The sequence below is a fragment of the Neovison vison genome, chromosome 10, assembly GCF_020171115.1.
Source record: "Neovison vison isolate M4711 chromosome 10, ASM_NN_V1, whole genome shotgun sequence".
Taxonomy (NCBI): Eukaryota; Metazoa; Chordata; class Mammalia; order Carnivora; family Mustelidae; genus Neogale; species Neogale vison.
In genome coordinates, this window is record NC_058100.1 from 39,846,623 (window position 1) to 39,867,526 (window position 20,904).

Genomic DNA, 20,904 nt, shown 5'->3' on the forward strand with positions numbered 1-20,904 from the left:
ACACCCACTGCTCATGACGAGTCCATATTTCCTTCCATACTTCATGCTGTTTCACATTTGGACTAGGTCTTTCTTATTTTTTTTTTTTAATTTTTTGTTTATTTATTTGAGAGAGAGAGAGCATGAGAGGCGGGAAGGTCAGAGGGAGAAGTAGACTCCCCATGGAGCTGGGAGCCTGATGCGGGACTTGATCCCGGGACTCCGAGACCGTGACCTGAGCCGAAGGCGGTTTCTTAACCAACTGAACCACCCAGGCGCCCCATGGACTAGGTCTTTCTTGAGCAAAAATTTTTTTTTCCTTGAAGGTCCTATATCCTTTGTCCTCCTCCTTCTTTATTCTACCATTAGACTCGACTGTAGTCAAACAATCTACTGGGACTGACTGGCTATTTCTACATATGTCATCTTGAGAGTTCTTACCACTCACACAGACTGTTAATTCTATTGCTTCATGGACTCCATCCTTACTAGATTTCCTTCTAAGTTTTCCTAAAATAAGTACAACACAATTTTATCTTCATTCCTTTATTTGGAGGTAGCCGTTCCTTGCTTTCTGAAAGCTTTTAAGATGATTTTTTCAGGCTTACAGTTCAAAACTTTCCTCAAGGTGTGAAGGGGTATCTAGGCTCCATTTTCTTTTTGTCTCTCTCCCCTCCCTTTTTCCCCCCCAGATTTTATTTTTAAGTAATCTCTACATCCAATGTTGGGCTCGAACTCACAACCCTGAGATCAAGAGTCAAACACCTCACAGACTGAGCCAGCCAGGGGCCCCAGTTTTCTTTTCTTTGGCTCAGTGCCCAGTAGACACTTTGAATCTGAAGACTTCTTCAGCTCTGATAAATTTTATTTTCTTTGATCAGTTCTGATCAAAGATCTCCCTTAAATTATTATATATGCCTAGTACCCTGGATTAAGCCTTCCTGTCCTAACTATTCTTCCAGTATTTTCCACTGCTGTATTTTTGGCTCTTCCTTCTCAGATAGTCCCCAAAATTTGCTTAAATTCCTTATATTAAATGTTTTATTTTAGCAATCATACTTTAAATTTACAGTTACTTTTTTGTGCTTTATTTCTTTTAGCCTATTTTTTGTTTTGTAATGTAACATTTTTTCCTACTTCTCTACAAATACCACTTAGAGATTGTGAATGTATCTTCATTTCTCTGTTTTGCCCGCTTTCCCTAGGATCAACTATTCTTTGGTCTTCGTTTGCTTTTATTCTGTCTTTAGGTTTTTCTCATCTGCGTGGTGATCCTCAGTACTCTGTTCATATTCCTGAATGACTAACGAGGTAGATTAATAGAACATGGGTTCTCTTGTTGAATGGCAAAGCTGAAAATAGATTCCACTATGTGAATTAGGAAACAGGCTGGCACGCTGTAAGAGTCTGAGGTAGAACGGAAAAGCAATTTGACCACTCCATTCTGACCCCAGAAACGTCCAAGAAAAGAGGGTGTCAGTTGCCACAACTGGGAACCTAGCCTACCTACGTCAGACGACTCAGTAACATTGTAAGAAGGGCAGTTCTATGTTTATCCAGATGACATAAACACTATAACCAATCCCTCCGTATGGCTGAGGACACGAGCAGGATTAGTTGGACTCAGCCGATCTAATCAAAGGGAGTTAAAAATGCTGTACAGGTATACCTCATTCTTTTTTTGCTTCGCTTCACTGCACTTTGTAGATAATACATTTTTTTTTTTTTACAAACTGAAGGCAGCAAACCTTGGAATCAAGCAAGTCTATCAGCACCATTTTCCCAACAGCATTTGCTACTCACTTGGTGTCTCTGTGTCACTTTTTGGTAATTCTGACAGTATTTCAAACTTTTTAAATTATAATTAGATTTTTTTATGGTGATCTCTGATGAGTGATCTTTGATGTTATTATTATAATTATCTTGCAGTGCCACGAACCATGCCCATGTAAGAAAGCGAACTTAATCCATGTACGTTGTGTGTTTTCAGAATCCTTTTCTCACTGTCCAGTCTCCAGTCTCCCTCCCTCTCGGCCTCCCTATTCCTTGAGACACACAATACTGAAACTAATATTTAAACCAATTAGTAACGCTGTAATGGTCTCTAAGTGTCCATGAGAAGATGTGTAATCTCTCACTTTAAATCAAAATCTACATGTAATTAAGCTGAGTGGAGAAGGCGTGTTGAAGCTGAGATGGGACGGAAGCTAGGCCTCTTGGACCAAGCATGAGCCGAGCTATGAACACAAAGGGAAAGTTCATGAAGGAAACAAGTGTGACTCCAGGGAATGCATGAATGGCAAGAGAGCAAAACAGCCTTACAGCTCATACAGAGGACATTTCAGTGATCTGGACAGAAGAGCCATGAGCCACGACATTCCCTTAACCCAGCCATGACATTCCCAGAGCAAGGCCCTGACTGTCTTCAACTCTGGGAAGGCTCAGAGAGGTGAGGGAGCCACAGAAGAAAGTTCTGAAGCTGGCAGAGGTTGGTTCGCAAGGTTTCAGTAAAGCAGTCGTCTCCATAAAAGCTCTGATGGAGATGGACAAAGAGATTAGTGTTGTTTTCACGACCGCTAATACAACATCCATTCTGTAGCCCATAGATCAAGGGAGTAATTTTGACATTAGTCAAAAGTACATTTTAGTCAAAAGTACGTTTCAGGGGGTGGTCAGGAAGATGGCCGAGCAGGAGGATCCTGAGCTCACCTGGTCCACGGACATAACTCGACAACAGCTACGTTTGTGCAACTAGCTGAAAACAACCTGCAGACCACTAGGACAGATGTTCCATAGTTAACTGTAGAGAGAAAGCCATGGAAGAGGATAGGGGTAGAGATGCAGCTGGGAACCAAACTCCTGGCAAGACTTAGGGCAAACGGGAGGACCAGCACGAGCACAGAGAAATGAGGGATGGGACACAGGGTACCTGCACCGGGAAGATGAATCCCGAGAGCATCTGGCTTTGAAAACCAACGGGGTTTCACTTTAGCGGCTTTTAAAGTCAGTGGAGCTGAACTCTAGGTACTTTAAAAATCAGCAGGTGCACCCATCCTTCGAGACCCAGCCTAATAAATAACTCAGTGGAGACAGAGCACAGACGCAGCAGTTTGAAAAGCAGCTGGGGCGGACGTGTCGATTTCGTTACTAAGCTCACAACACATGCTGGAGGGGCAGGGCTCTTCGGGACGCCTCTCCAAGGACGAAAGTGCTATGGGCACCATTTGTCTTCCCCCTTCCCCCAGCCGACAGAGCTGGACACTTGGGGGAGCCAGCACGAGCACTCTCTACCTACCTTGCAAGCCACGGTGCCCAGCCTTGGCACTCCTGTGAAGACCAACCCTCCAAAGTGACTCCTGCCCTACCCCTCCCCACAAGCAGCCCCAATAGGGACCACGCCACTCCAAAGTGAGTCCTGTTGTAGAGAGAGGGAGGAGACATCCCACACCCTAGTACGCCCCCAGTTTGAGCAGCAGAGCTTTCAGCTGGCTGTGCAGAGAGACTAAGTGGGGACACCTGCCCTCACTGCTGACCCCTCCCACCAGTGAGATCCCACTGGCCTCTGGTAGGCACCGCAACTGCGCAGGGACCAAATCCTGCCCGGTGTTCCTACAGTAGGCAAAGCAAGTCACTGCAGCCGACTGCATGGAAGGCAAACACGGTTCAGCCACAATAGTAGGGCACACACAGCCCACACAGGAGACACCCCTGGAGCACCTTGTTCTAGTGACCAGGGGCACTGTGCTACAGAGCTCCCCAGGATCACTGTTACACGAGGCCACTATTTTCAAAACCAGGAGATGTAGCTGACCTCCCTAATACACAGAAACAAACACAGACAGTTAGACAAAATAAGGAGACAGAGGAGTATGTTCCATATGAAAGAACAAGACAAAAATCACAACAAAGGGGATAAATAAAATGGATATAAGCAATACACCTGATACAGAATTCAAAGTAGTCATAAAGATATTCACTTGACTTGAGGGAAGAGCAGAGGTCCTCAGTGAGAACCTCAACAGAGAGGAAACAGAAGAACCTGTCAGAGATGAAAAATTCAATAACTGAAATAAAAAAATATAGTAGAGGGCATCAATAACAGATTAGAAAATGCAGAATAGATCAGCAATCTGGAAGATGGTAATGGAAAGCAACAAGCCAGAGAGTAAGGAAAAAATAATAATGAAAAATGAGAACAGGCTAAGGGAACTCAGCAACTCCATCAGGCATAGTAACATTCACATTATAGGGATCCCAGAAAGAGAAGAAGGAGAAAAGGGGGCAGAAAACTTATTTGAAGAAATAAGTGCTGAAAAGTTCCCTATTCTGGGGAAGGAAACAGACATATAGACCTCTAAAGCACAGATAACCTCTAACAGAATCAACTCAAAGAGATCCACACCAGGACACATTAGTAATTAAAATGTCAAAAGTAATGACAAAGAGAGAATTTTAAAATCAGCAAGAAAAAGAAAAAGTTATATACAAGGGAACCCCCATTGGTTATCAACTGATTATTCACCAGAAACTATGTAGGCCAGAAGAAAGTGGCATGGTATCTTCAGTGTTCAGAGGTAAAAATCTGCAACCAAAAATACTCTACCCAGCAAGGTTATCATTCAGAATAGAATGAGAAATCAAAGAGTTTCCCATACAAAAGTTAAAGGAGTTCATCACCACTAAGCAAGTATTACAAGGAATGTTAAAAGGAACTGAGTGAAAAGAAAAGGCCATAATCAGGAGTAAGAAAATTATGAAAGGAAAAAAATTTCACAGTTACAAGCAAACATATAATAAAAGTAATAGATCAATCACTTAGAAAGCCAGAATGGAGGTTAAAACACAAAAGTAGTAAAATCGATTACATCTAAAAAAAATTGTTTAACAGTCAAGGGATACACAAAATAAACAGAGGTAAAATATGGTATCACATACATGAAACATGGAAGAGGGATAAAAATTTAGTGCTTTTAAAATATGTTTGGGGACGCCTGGGTGCTCAGTTGGTTAAGCAGCTGCCTTCGGCTCAAGTCATGATCCCAGCGTCCTGGGATCGAGTCCCACATCGGGCTCCTTGCTCGGCAGGGAGCCTGCTTCTCCCTCTGCCTCTGCCTGCCATTCTGTCTACCTGTGCTTGCTCTCTCGCCCTCTCTCTCTGATAAATAAATAAAATCTTTAAAATAAAATAAAATAAAATGTGTTTGAACTCAACTAACAATTTAATATACACTGCTATAAACATGTTATAAACAAACCTAATGGTAACCACAAATCAAAAACCTAGAAGATATACACAAAACATAAAGACCAAGGAATCCAAGTATAACACTAAAGAAAAACATCAAACCACAAGGGACAAGATCAAGAGAAAAAGAAAGGAATAGAGAAGAACTACAAAAACAACCAATAACCAAATTTAAAAAATGGTAATACATATATGCCAATCGATAATTACTTTAAATGTAAATGGATTAAATGCTCCAAGCAAAAGACATAGCATAAGTGAATGAATAAAGAGCAAGACCCATCTATACGCTGCCAGTAAGAAACATACTTCAGACCTAAAGACATACAGACTGAAAGTAAGGGGCTGAAAAAACATATACCATGCAAATGGAAGTGAAAAGTCAGGTTAGGAATACGTGTATCAGACAAAAAGATTTTAAAACAGTCTGTAGCAAGAGACCAAAAAGGGCATTACACAATGATAAAAAGATTAATCCAACAAGAGGATATCATAATTATAAAACACAGAAATTTTAAGTGTAAATTACATAAAGCAATTACAGATATAAAGGCAGAAATTGAGAGTAATACAACAGGAAGGGACTTTAACACCCCAGTTACATCAATGGATAGATCATGTAGATAGAAAATCAACTAGGAAACAGTGCCTTTCAATGACACAATAGACCAGACGGACCGAACAGACATATATAGAACATTTCAGCCAAAAGCAACAGACTACACATTCTATTCATGTGCACATGGAACATTCTCCAGGGGAGATCACATGTTAGGCCACAAAACAAGTCTCAATAAACATATGAAGACAAATCACATCACGCATCTTTTCTGACCACAGTGATATAAAAATAGAAATCAACCACAGGAAAAAAATCTGTAAACAACACAAACAGGCAGAGGCTAAAAACAACATACAACTAAACCATGACTGGGTAAGCCAAGAAATCCAACAGCAACTTAAAAAAAACACATGGTCCAGAATTTGGGGACATCGCAAAAGCACTTCTAAGAGGGAACTTTATAATAATACAGGCCTACCGCAAGAAACAAGAAAAATCTCGGGACACCTGGGTGACTCAGTCAGTTAAATGCCTGCTCAGGTCATGATCCCAGGGTTCTGGAATTGAGCCCCGCTTTGGGCTCTCTGTTCAACAGTAGTCTGCTTCTCCCTCTCCTTTTGTCCCTCCCCCCATGCACCCCCTCTGGCTCACCTACATCCATGGCATTCTCACTCACTCAAATAAATTAAAAAAAAAAAAAATCCTAATTAAAAAAAAAAAAACAAGGGAAGTCTCAAATTAACAATTTAACCTTATACCTAAATGAGCTAGAAAAAGAAAAACAAACTAACCCCAAAGCTAGTAGAAGGAATTAAGTAATAATTATCATAGCAGAAATAAATGAAATAGAGATTAAAAAAATAGAAAATATTAATTAAGCCAGGAACTGGTTCTCTGAAAATATCAACAAAAATGATAAATATTTATCTAGATTTGTCAGGCTTTGAAGAAATACAATCAGAAATAAAAGAGGAAAAATACAATTAATACCACAGAAATACAAAGTATTATAAAAGAATTGTATAAAAAATTATATGCCAACAAACTGGATGACCTAAAACAAATGGACAAATTCCTCGAAACACAATCTTCCAGCTGAATCTGGAAGAAACAGAGAGTCATTACTAGAAATGAAATTGAATCAGTAATCGACAACTCCCAACAAACAAAAGTCCAGGACTTTTGGCTGGATTTCACAGGTGACTTCACAGATGATTCCTACCAAACGTTTAAGAAGAATTAATACCTATTATTCTAAGCAATTCCAAAAAATAGAAGAGGAAGGAAAACTTCCAAATTCATTCCATAAGGCCAGTATCATCCTGATAACAAAAGCAGATCAAGACCAAAAAAAAAAAAAAAAAATTACAGACCAGTATCTCTGGATACAAAAATCCTTAACAAAATATCAGCAAACCCTACAGGGTATTTATCCGAAACATATACATGTAGTGAAAAGAAGGGCCATCTGTACCCCCAGTGTTCATAGCAGCAATGGCCACAATTGCTGAACTGTGGAAAGAGCCAAGATGCCCTTCAACAGACGAATGGATAAAGATGTGGTCCATATATACAATGGAGTATTACGCCTCCATCAGAAAGGATGAATACCCAACTTTTGTATCAACATGGACAGGACTGGAGATTATGCTGAGTGAAAAAAGTCAAGCAGAGAAAGTCAATTATCATATGGTTTCACTCACTTGTGGAGCATAAGGAATAACATGGAGGACATTAGGAGAAGGAAAGGAAAAGTGAATTGGGGGAATTCGGAGGGGGAGACGAAGCATGAGAGACTGTGGACTCCAGGAAACAAACTGTGTATTTTGGAGGGGAGGGGGGCAGGGGAATGGGTGAGCGTGGTGGTGAGTATTAAGGAGGGCACGTATGCATGGAGCACTGGGTGCGGTGCATAAACAATGAATCTTGGAACACCAAAAAAATAAAATATGGTCCATATATACTATGGAGTATGATGCCTCCATCAGAAAGGGTGAATACCCAACTTTTGTATCAACATGGACGGGACTGGAGGAGATCATGCTGAGTGAAATAAGTCAAGCAGAGAGAGTCAATTATCATATGGTTTCGCTTATTTGTGGAGCATAAGGAATAACACGGAGGACATGGGGAGATGAAGAGGAGAAGTGAGTTGGGGGAAATTGGAGGGGGAGACGAACCATGAGAGACTGTGGACTCTGAGAAACAAACTGAGGGTTTTGGAGGGGAGCGGGAGTGGAAGGTTGGGTAAGCCTGGTGGTGGGTATTAAGGAGGGCAGGTAATGCATGGAGCACTGGGTGTGATGCATAAACAATGAATTCTGAAACACTGAAATTTAAAAAAAAAAAAAAAGTTAAAAAAAACTAAACAAAATAAAATTTAAAAAAAAATACCAGCAAACCGAACTCAACAACACATTAAAAAAATCATTCACCACGATCAAGTAAGATTTATTCCAGGGATGAAAGGGTGGTTCGATATTCACAAATCAATTAGTATGATACATCACATTTATAAGAGATAGGATAAAAACTACATGATCATATCAACAAATGCAGAAAAATCATTTCACAAAATACAACATCCATTCATGACAGAAACTCTTAACAAAATAGGTTTAGAGGGAACATACCCCAACATAATAAAGGCCATATTTGAAAAATGGTGAAAGACTGACAGCCTTTCTTCTAAGATCAGGAAAAAGTCAAGGGTGTCTGACCCTCACCACTTTTAATCAACATAGTACTGGAAGTCTGGGCACAGTCATAAAACAAGAAAAGGAAATAAAAGGCATCCAGACTGGTAGGAAAGAAGTAAAACTGTCACTACTGGCAGTGACATGGTACTATATATAGAAAACCCTAAAAACTCCACCAAAAAACCACCAGAACTGATAAATTAATTCAGTGAAGTTGCAAGATACAAAATTAATATACAGAAATCTCTTGGATTTCTATACACTAATAAAAAAGTAAAATTAAGAAAACAATCCCATTTACAATTGTACCAAAAAAAATAAAGATGTAATTTATAACATCAATAACTTAAAAGGGTTGAGTAGAGTAGCAAAGCAGCAGAGAAGCAGTTTCTGTATCTTACTGAAGTTAAGGTGGTATAAATTCAAATTAGAGTGTTATAATTTTAGGATGTTAAATGTAATCCCCATGGTAACCACACAGAAAATAGCTATAGAATATATAGAGAAGGAAATGAGAAGGGAATTAAAATGATTCACTAAAAAAAAGAGAAAAAAACAAACTAAACATAAGACAGTAATACAGATAAGAGACAAAGAAAGTATAAAGTATTTTGAAAAAAATAGCAAAGTGACAGAACAATCTCCTTGTAAGTGTTTACTTTAACGTAAATGGATTAATCACTCTAATCAGAAGAGAGAAGAGGGTCAAATGGATTTAACTATAAAATGATCAAAACATGCATAGTCTACACGAGGCTTACTTGAGAGCCAAAGACACAAATATGTTGAAACTGAAAGGATGGACTATTTCAGCCAAACATAACCAAAAGAGAGCAGGGGTGGCTATTTCATTATCAGACTAAATAAATAAATAAATGAAAATTAAAAAATAAAGTTACAAAATACAAAAAAATGACTATGTATTTATAATAAAAGGCTCAATCCAGCAACAAATAACAATTATTAATGTTTATGTACCTAACTAAAATAACCATCAAAATGCATGAAGAAAAAATAAGAATTAAAATAAGAAATAGTTCTACACTAATAGTTGGGAGACTTCAATAACCTACTCAAAATAATGATATAGAAGAGCCAGACAGGAATAAGGAAATAGAGGACTTAACACAATAAAGCAACTAGATCTAACAGACACACAGAGAACATCGTACCCAACAACAGATTACACAGTTTTCCAAGTGCATGTGGCAAATTCTCTAGGATATACCATACGTTAGGCCACAAATTAAACTTTAATAGATTTAAAAAGATAGATAGTAAGTATCTTCTCTACCAGAAATGAGATGAAGTTTGAAATCCGAAACAGAAAGAAAACTGGAAAACTTAGAGACTTACAGAAATGAAAACTGAGTCTTAATGGATCAAAGTAGAAATCACAAGGGGAATTAAATTTGAAAATACTGAGAGATGAATGAAAAGAAAACTCTAATACATCAGAATTTGTGGGACACCTCAAAAGCAGTGCTAAGTGGGAAATTATAGCCTTAGACACTTAGATTTAAAAAGATCTCTGGGTGCTTAGGTGATTCAGTCAGTTGGTTAAGTGACCGACTCTTGACTCCAGTTCAGGTCATCTCAGGGTGCTGGGACTGGGCCTTGTGCTGGGCTCACACTGACAGCGGAGTCTGCTTAAGATTACTTCTCTCCCCTCTGCTCTTCAGCCCCAACTCACACACGCACTCTCTCTTCTCTCACAAAAAAAAGGACGAAAAAGAAGACGATGAAGACAGATATCAAATCCACAGCCCAAGTTTACAACTTCAGGAAGTAAAAGAATAAACTAAAGCTAAAGGAAGGAAGGAAACAATAATGATTAGGGCACAGATAAAGTAGAGAAAAATCAAGGAAAGTAGAAGTTGATTCTTTGAAAAGATAAAATTGACAAACCTTTAGTTAGACTGAATAGAATAAAGGCAAAAAAGAGTGAGGGAACTAGAAAATACCATTTGTACAGCACAGTTGTAACTGCTGTAGACAAGGTCCACTGATGGAAGTTAAAATGAGCAAGCAAATGTTAAAAAACAAAACAAAACAAAAAACGACCTGCACAGTGTCAGAGCATCACCCTAAGATAGTTATTTATTACAATGGGGAAGACGGTAACTCGTCCGCAGAGAAACCTGGAGGACGGTGCTTTAGTCCAACGATCAGTGTGAACGTCAACAGCAGCAAGGCATGTGGACACCATTTAGTCCCCAGGATGAGGCTCTGTGATGGGCACATCAGGATTCAAACCCCAGGTCTTGTTTGACTCTAAAACATTTACTCATGTTCATCATTTTACTATAAACAGACACATTTTTTCTGGACTTGTTGGTGAAAATATCAAGAATAGTATACCAAGCTGGATATGCGATCACTGGTAAAACATACTCAGTTCTGCAGTTACTCAGAAAAGTGTAATTAATTAGTAAGGGAAGACAGGTTCCAAGGGAGGCTAATGCATAAAAGAAAAAACAGAATAGAAATGCTATTTACTGACGCTTGACACATGGTAGCTGGTAAAAATAATAATAATCATAGCAAATACTTACAGTGATAACATATTTATTTTCATTTAATCTTAATTCAGTTTTATTTACAGCAAATGCTATTACACTTATTCATTTATTTAATCCTAATGACAACTCTATGAGATAGGTACTGTATGATCCCCATTTTGCAAATAACGAAATTAATGCATAAAAAGTTGAGTAATCAGTTTGGGATCATTTAGTAAGAGGCACTATACTACCTTCCAGAAAATATCAGTTTAATGAATAGTGTCAGGTACTATGTTAAATACTTTACATATCCCAATCCTCAATATTCCTGTCCAGAAATATGTTTTTAAAAAATTTCTTATTTAAATTCAATTTAAGTAACATATGCTGTATTAACAGTTTCAGAGGTAGAATTCAGTGATTCATCAGTTGCATTGAACACCCAGGGTTCATTACTTCAAGTGACTGTTTTTCTTTTAACAAGTGAAATTTTGCAGATGAAAAACGCAAGGCTCCGTCGGGCGGCTCAACACGCTACAGGACACCGAGCATGCGTGGCCTCCACCTGGTGCCGGTCACCCGCTTCTCCTCCCCGATTTACTTTGATAAGCACATATGCTCCCCCAAACACTGCAAGGGAGTAGCACTCCCCCAAAACTGGTTGTTAAAGGTCATTAGATGGTAAGATGCAACCCTGGGATGCGAATCCAGGCCCGTGTGACTCCCAGGTCAATATTCTTTCCCATACCAGACCCAGACTTGTGTAAGAGTTGAAAGGAAAACAAATGTACAAGGACGGGGAGAGCAAAGCCTCACAGAGCGTGGGAAGGAATACACTCCAGATGAGAAGACTACACAGTAGACCCTTGAATGTGTTTGAACTGCGCAGGTCCACTTACACGTGGATTTTTTTTTGATAAATACAGTACAGTCCTAGAAATGTATTTTCTGTTCCTTATGATTTTTTAATTATATTTTCTTTTCTCTAACTTACTTCATTGTAAGAATACAGTATGTAAGACATGGGACATACAAAGTATGTGTTAACTGACCGTTCATGACATCGCGAAGGCTTTCAGTCAACAGCAGACTGCAGGAAGTCAAAAATTACATGTGGACTTTCAACTGAGCAGGGAGTCACCCTTAACCCCCATGGTGTTCAAGGATCAACTGTGGTTTTAAAGTTAAAGTCATCCATAAAGTATACCAATAATATTATGTATCATTTGTTGAATTAAGTGAAACATAAAGCAAGGACCAATTTGTAAAGTATATTGAATTTGTCTATTGAGGGAATCAGGATTCAGTTCAGAACTCAGAGTGAGAACTGGCATCATTAACATGTTAGTTATCTGTGTATTTCTAAGCTGAACAAAGTTATGGAGCTCCTGAAAGAATTTCAAAGGCTATTTCTTTTAGTTTCATGATTCTTGTGTTTTCAAATCCATTAATGGTGCTTTCCCACTCATCATTACATAAGCTGTATGATTTATGGGTGCAAATCATCTATGCTATTTGAATGATTTTACTTAATAATAAAGAATTCAGAATGTTGGGGGAAAATAGCAAAAAGCAATACTAGTATAATTGTGACATAGGTCACAAAAACAGTCAAAACATTCCCCCAAATACACAAACATGGAATAAATATTTTTATCTCCTCAAGGGAAAAAAAATAGCTTCGGTATACAACATTCAGATAATATTAATAAACTTGTGAAATTTTTAACATTATAAATAAATATTGATACACAGATACTACTGCAATAGTAGCCTACCACCCACCCACATTTTGGTTATTTAATGGAATTTCTACAGTTTAGTTGTGTATGCAAGAACACACACGAGTGCATACCATAAGGAAAAATTGAGTAATCAACTCTAGTAATCAATTACCTTTGCAATAATAACTTCCTTCTTCAGAATCTTCATAGCATAGTATTTGCCACTTGCCTTCTCTCGAACCAAAATAACTTTCCCAAAAGTGCCTTTACCTAGTAGTTTCAAATAGTCAAAATCATTCATTGTCTGAAAAATACAAATTAAAAAATATGGTATGAAATATCAGATGCAATTTATTTATAAACATTATAGGTATATGTTTGCAGTATCTACTCAAAAGCAAATTTTACCGATTTCTAAACACACTTAAATGAATAAGAATCCGACTGGCAATGGCTGCCTCACCAGCAATCGTGGATACTTTTAAGCAGTTTTCAGATATGCGAGACAATAATTTTGAACCTCAAATTCCTCAGCTACCAAGCTATCAGTCAAGTGTAGGGGCAAAAGGAAAAAAAGAATCATTTTAATTCACTTTCAAGGACTCACCTTCTTTTACAGAAGTATAATTAATACACAATGTTAGTTTCAGGTGTACAATATAATGATACAACAGTTCTATATATTTCTCAGTATTCACCAAGGTAAGTGTACTCTTAATCACCTTGATCTCTTTGACCCACCCATCCCACCTGGCTTCTCTCTGACGTCTATCAATTTTTCTTTTTTTAAATATTTTATTTATTTATTTGACAGACAGAGATCACAAGTAGGCAGAGAGGCAGGCAGAAAGAGAGGGAGGAAGCAGGCTCCCTGCTGAGCAGAGAACCCAATGCGGGGCTCGATCCCAGGGCCCTGGGATCATGAATGAGCCGAAGGCAGAGGCTTAACCCACTGAGCCACCCAGGCACCCCATCTGACATCTATCAATTTGTTCTCTGTATTTAAGAGTCTGGTTTCTTGGGTCTCCTTTTTCCTTTGTTCATTTGTTTTGTTACTTAAATTTCACATATGAGTGAAATCATATGGTATTTCTCTTTCTCTGACTGATATTTCAAACTTTTTTTATACTCTCTATTATTATTATACTCTTATTATATTATTATTATTATACTCTCTAGCTCCATCCATGTCATTGCAAATGGCAATGGTTTGTTCTTTTTTTGGGTTGAGTAACATTCCGCTGTGCGTGTGTGTATGTATCACCTCTCCTCACCCATTCACCTGTCAGTGAACACTTAGGCTGCCTTCAAATCCTGCCTCTTATAAATCACGCTGCAATAAACATAGGAGTATGCACATACATTTTCAAATTGGTGTTTTTGTGTCTTTAGGTAAGTACCCAATAGTGGAATTACTGGATCATATGGTAATTCTATTTTGAATGTTTTGAGGAACTGCCACACTGTTTTCCAAGGACCCAAGTTTCTCAGGGTTTAGTATGGCCACTATCCCCAAACAACATGGCCATCAAAAATGTCCCCCACAAACATTTCTAAATACATCTAAGGGAACAGTACCCTTCAGGGAAGCCTTTGGAGAATGTTCTTTAACAAAATTAGGATAAACTCCTAGGAAGTGAAAGACAGGTGTGTAAGAAATGCTGGAAATAACCCTGGAGCCCAGTAAGAAGAAGTCTAAGAAGAAGCAGTACAACACCTGAGAAACAAGTTGGTGCAATTCAAAATAGAAAGTCAGAGACATCTAAGAATGCCTTTAATTAATCAGCCTGTTCAGTTTCATTTCCCACTCTTAAGTGAGCTGATTCCCAGGATTTTGCCAAGCAGACCTGCTACTTGTTCTCTACAGCCCCCTTTATGCATGCTTTTCCTGTTTTATGAAGGTTCTTCCACAAATTTCCGTAATTTTGATATTGGTTGTCCACTAATGCCTTTCCCCCACCCAGCTTTTTATTTGTGTGGACTTGTCTTTTTGTGCTTTTACTACCATTTTAATGGGCTTTTAAGTGGAAGGGAAGATAACTGGGTATGCTCAGTTTATCATCTTAAATTTAAATTCAGTTCAGAGATCTTCATGAATAACAAGTTAAGAACCTGGGTTTTATCCATAGATGATCAGTAGTTAGTAAAGACTTTTCTGCCATTTTATAATTGTATCTTTTTTCCTGTTTACCACCCATCTGAATCAAGAATGTCTCAAATCAATGATCTCACTTCCACATTAAGAAACGGAATGAGAGCACAATAAGCTGAAGAGAAGAAAGGAAATAATAAAGATCAGAGCAGAAATCAATTTTTAAAAAATTTTAAAGGAAAAAAAGTAGAGGATATCATATTAGAAGATCAACAGAATTGATAAACCTCTAGCTAGATTGCTCAGGAAAATAAAGACAGAAGACACAAATGACCAATGTTATGAATAAAAGAGCTGACATCATTTCAAACTCTACAGACATTAAGAAGATCACATGGGAATATTACAAACAGCTTTATGCCCACGAAATCAACAAGATACATGAAATGAATAAATTTCCTGAAAACCTCACACTATCAAAGCTCACTCAAACAGAAATAGGTAACTTGAATAGCCCTACTAAGAAAATTGAATCTGTGGTCAAAAAACTCAACAAGGAAAACTCTAAAGCCAGGTGCTTTCACTGCTGAATTTATAAACATTTAAAGAAGAAACGATACCAATTCTATATAAATTCCTACAGAAAGTTGAGAAAAAGAGAACACATCCCAATTTACCCTATGAGGCCATTTTACCTTGGTAATCAAAATCAGACAAAAACATTACAAGAAAACTACAGACCAATATTCTTCATATACATATGTGTAAAAATTTTAAAAAATTTACAAACAAATGCTTATATTTATTTTCAACATTATCTGCTGCCTATAATTTTGAAAATTTTTCCAAATGTCAAGTTACAATATCTTAACCATTCAATAATATCTTCAGTTCAAAAGTAGCAAAAGGTATCAGGGAAAATAAAAAAGTACATTTATTAATTCAACTCAAAATCAAACATGGCACTAAATATTCAGAATAGAGTTAACAAGGTTAGTGTCATTTGAATAGCTGATAGTATTAAGAAATTTTGTTTGCATTAATAGATTTCTAAAAACCAAGGGATACTAAATAACCACAAAGCTGTCTGTGCGAGGTAGTCTCCAACGATGGGGGCCACTAGTCCTCTGACTCCTATGCACATGCCATTCTTCCCCTGAAGAGGTAGGCTCTTCCTCTCCCTTGGCTAGCCTTACGTCCTGCTTTGAACCCAGAATATGACCCAAGTAATACTATGCCAGTTCCAGGTCCAGCCTTTAAATCTGGAAGCTTATGCTTTCACCCCTTGGAGAAGTCATAATTAAAAGCCAGCCTTCATGCTGTAATAAAAGATACCATGTACAAAGGGCCTGCGTGATGAGACACCATAAGCCAAGAGATCACATGGAGGAGAACCAAGAATCCAGAAGCAAGAGAAAGGATTTCTTGGCTCTTCCAGGCCAGCCTGTTTGCTAACTGAATGCAACTGCTTAAGAGACCCATGTGAGACCAGTGAAAGTGGCCACACAAACCAAAAAATCATGAGAAGTAAGGTACCGTTACTGTTCTAAGACATTAAACTTGGTAGTTTGTTCCATGGCAATAGTGAACTAAGAGACTTTATTCTTGTAACAAGGCTCTGAAGTTAGTTTTGGCTCAAAGCTTCATTTGAACAGTACCCTCCTCAATTTGTATCTAAATGCACTGAAAAATGATACTTGCTGTGTCCTATTATTAAATATCATATAATTGGAAACCAAATTCTTAGAGATAAAAATCAGAAAGGAATTTATAAATTGCTTTATGACATTTTCAGTAATATTCAGTAATATTATAAAATATTACTAGATTCCTTAAGGATTGCAATTCTTAGAGAAGAGTTGGTTTTATAAAAGTATAATAATAGCCTTATCCGTAAAGTTCACAGCTTCTATTAGTTTGACTGCCAACCTTAAAAAAAGGGAATTTGTATGGAAATTAATATTAGTAAAAGCAACCTATGTGAAAAAAATCAGAAACAGATTTCATACCTATTTTGACAAAACTTGAGAAAATTTTAAAAGTATCTTTGATACCAAATGCTCACGTTCGGCATGGAACACACAGTAATTATCTAGTCTTTACAAATGAAATATAACCCATTACAAAATGTTTCCCTCTTTTAGATGGTGTTAAGGAGAAAAAAATAACGGTAAGACTTTAATAAAAGATGGCAGCATGGATCCTGTGCAGAAAAATCAATCCTCTAAAACCCACCCCCCCAAATTTATTATGTAAATATTTAACACAGTTCTAGTCTTTCCTTCACATTATCTCCAGCGTGTTGATGTGACTGTTTTCGGTTAAGAGATGCAGGGACATACACAACAAATGCTTAGTAAATGTATTCGAATACACACTAGAGTATAAGAAGAAGGCTAATTATGTAGTCCAAAATGTAGGTTAAAGAATATGAATATATAATTGAAGATGAACACAAGAAACCTCTCAGCACGTTTGGTCAAAGAAGATAAACCCACGTACAATTTACAACACTAAGAGCTAAACCAAGAGCTAAAAAGGGAGGCTCTCAAGAAATTCACCTCTTTGTCCAGCCAACCTCTCCGCCACGGATCTGCGGCTCCTTCCCTGGCTAGGCGAGGAGATGGAGGGTTCTGCAGGTCCCTGTGAAACTTCTTCACCTTTTCTCCACGTGCCAGCCATTAAGTAACAAAACTCTAAGGACCAGAGGCAGACACAATGGGAAGGTGGCATGTATTCTCAGACTTGACGCCAAGTCAGGAGACCACAAACAGCTGCTCTCAGAGAGGCCCGTGCTGGGCCCTTAAAAATCAGGCAGAACGCTGACTCGCACTTGGCTGTTGATCCTTGAACGCTGTGCCCTTCACATACCTGACCCTACAGAGAATGGCCGCTCGGCAGACCAAGATAAGGCCCTTCTGAGTCCTCTCATCAAGTTCCTTTAAAGATTGTCTTTTGGTTGAAACACAGAACGGACCATAAATCTCGTTATGAGGCCTCTGATCCTTTTCCACCACTCGGTGTGTTTCCTTAAGAGATGTTTCACCGGTGCTGCGGACACTGGATGACCCACGCCCACTAACAGTGGTCGCCGGTGCTGTGTTGGGGGCGAGACAAAACGGCTCGGACAGTTCTCAGCGGAGTTAACACGAGCAGTAGCCCTTCCCCTCCTCCCATCGCTCATTTTTCAAAAAGTGAACAAAGAAGAAAATGTACGCTGTAAACTATGAGAAAGGCATTCTTATTTCAGAATATCTGTTTACAGTGTCTGAGATGAAAAATAATCTGGACTTCAGTCATTCTTTTTATGAAACCCGATACACACAGAGGATGTAGTACTAGGGAACTAGGGAGGTGACAGCCCTCTTGTACCCTTGTTAACGAAGCTGTTAGGGCCATCACAAAAGAGTGGTACAGAGGTTAGAACTTTTTCTACATTCCTTGTCATTTAAAACAGTTTTTATACAATCTCATTTAAAATGAAATGAAATAGGGCTGCCTGGGAGGCCCAGTTGGTTGAGTGTCCGACTCTGGATTCCAGATCAGGTCACGCTCTCAGGGTCCTGAGATCGAGCCCCGAGTCAGGCTCCAGGCTCAGCAGGGAGTCTGCCTGGGATTCTCCCTCTCCCTCTTTCTCCTGCTTACGTGCTCCCCCTGCCCTCTCTCTCAATAAGTAAATTAATTAAATAATTAATGAAATCTTAATTTTTTTTTAAAAAAATGAAATGAAATAATAACAAACAATAGAAATCAGATATAGGTCAAATAAGACAACGAATCGCCCTATTTTCAAAATACCATTCATATCAATTTTTAATTTCTGAGACCCAGTTTCAGTGAGATTTCTTAGAGAATCTGCTTTAAAAACCCTACTGTCTATCATTACTTTGTAATATTAAAATTCTACTGATTTTCCCAAGAGTACATCAATATATAATGAAATTAACTGAAACAGAGTAAGCAGAAGAGCTTGACATAAATATTTTCAGAAACCAAGTACAATCATAAGAGAGAATGTCTGTATAATTTTGTTCTCTAATATAACTTGGTCATGTAATGAGTCTAATAATTATACTGATTATAAAAGCTCATGAGATATCAGTCAATAATAAGAAATAAGGTGCACATTGAAGTTAGACAGTATAAAATTAAAAGTCCTTACATGTTTGAACAAGATTTTAACTTTTCTGAACGTCAGATGAATCACCTACAAAATAAGATAATCAGGCTCACCTGATTAAATGAGATAATATATCTAACAGTGCTGTCAAGAGCACAGCAGCAAATAAACTTAAACATCTACAAGTGATAATTAGTGAAGGTGATGAATTCGAAGATACTCCACACTGGTAACTGTGAAAGGAGGAAATTGCACTGTGCTTTTTAACATGATTTATACCCAGCCTTAACAGAGAAAAAGATAAAATAAAATCCACCATGCTTTTGCATTTTTACATCTTTGAAAATGTCTCTTTTCATTCAAAATTTTTGGTAAAAAATTCCCATATTCATTTCTAAATTCTCTCATCGATCAGCAAGAGTATTTCTAGTTAGGGTATTATAAACTCCCCACTTCCAACCTGTAACCACCTCAACAGCAATGTAACAGTTATTAAGCAGAGTTTTAGGAATTTCAGCTAATGGAATAGTATAGTATAGTGCTACAGATTGTTACTGGATGGAGTAGTATGGAATTCAAAGGACAAGATTAATTGGTACCTGATTTTAAATTTATGAGCAGAGCTACAATCTGCAAGTGCACATAGACATCCAAAAGAAGCTTTCTTAAGTAGGTGAGTAAATCTAGACTGTTTCTTTATTTTTATTTCTTTGCAATGACTAAAGAACAAGGGGGCATTAAGCCGACTTAAGATTCATTTCAACTAACAGAGGTAAGTCTTTAATGGAGACACAAAGAGTTCTCAGGCATTTGACTAAGATCAAGACAGACTATTATAAGTAGAACAGAAATTTCAGATGAGAGAGAAATTAACTTCATCAAGTTCATATGTTTAGATGTGGAAAAAGGAGGATTTGAACTCAAGCAGTCTAACTCCGAAGAGTTCTTATTCACTGTGCTAAGACCAAATCACATGGGTAATTACATTAGAAATTAGCATTTTCCTACATGGAGATTAAATTTACAATTCACTATAACAAACATATTCTAACATGATAAATGGCATGTTCATTTAATTTGAACACTTAGATCTTTAATCTTAAAATACCATTTTCATACAAGAAAGTTGTTTTTTAATTTTTTTTTTAAAGATTTTATTTATTTATTTATAGACAGAGATCATAAATAGGCAGAAAGGCAGGCAGAGAGGTGGGGGAGAAGCAGGCTCCCCACTGAGCAGAGAGCCCAATATGGGGCTCGATCCCAGGACCCTGAGATCATGACCTGAGTTCAATGTAGAGGCTTTAACCCACTGAGCCACCCAGGTGCCCCTAATCTTAAAATATCATTTTCATACAAGGAAGTTTATTTTTTTTCAAAGACTTTATTTATTATTTGATAGGAAGACGGTGAGAGGAGGAACACAAGCAGGGGGGTTGGAGAGGGAGAAACAGGCTCCCCGCCAAACAGGGAGCCTGATGCAGGGAATCGATCCCAGGACCCCAGGATCATGACTTAAGCCAAAGGCAGACCCTTAATGATTGAGCCACCAGGCACCCCTAATTTTCTTTCTTTTTTTTTTTTTTTAAGATTTATTTATTTATTTTAGAGAAAGAGTGAGCGGGGGTAGTGGCAAAGGGAGAGAGACTCTAAAACAGACTCCCCACTGAGCACAGAGCTCAATGTGGGGCTTGACCCCAGGACCCTGAGATCATGACCTGAGCCAAAATCAGATGCTTAAGCGACTGAGCCACACAGGCACCCAGCTTTTTAATTTTCTATAACAATGAAAATCACAATTAATAACTCCATCAATCTATAAACTGGCATTTATTAATCTGGAAGACTCAGGGAAGGAAAACTCCTTTCCCACACTGGCTCAGGAGCAGCCGTTAAAATAAAAATAAATAAATAAATAAATAAAAAATAAAAAGTGAGGCTGGGGCGTCAGGCAGGAAGCACACCAGAACCACGTCTCC

At 38.0% G+C, this 20,904-nt stretch overlaps 1 protein-coding gene across 3 annotated transcripts in view; it reads right to left on the reverse strand.

Moving 5' to 3' along the window:
• The window catches only part of AKT3 (AKT serine/threonine kinase 3), a 305,109-nt gene that overhangs the window by 112,768 nt on the left and 171,437 nt on the right, over positions 1-20,904 (reverse strand). For all 3 annotated transcript variants that reach the window (XM_044267054.1, XM_044267055.1, XM_044267053.1), the window contains exon 6: positions 12,886-13,017. In XM_044267054.1, coding sequence (XP_044122989.1) covers positions 12,886-13,017 — 132 coding nt within the window. The remainder of the gene's footprint in view (positions 1-12,885; positions 13,018-20,904) is intronic.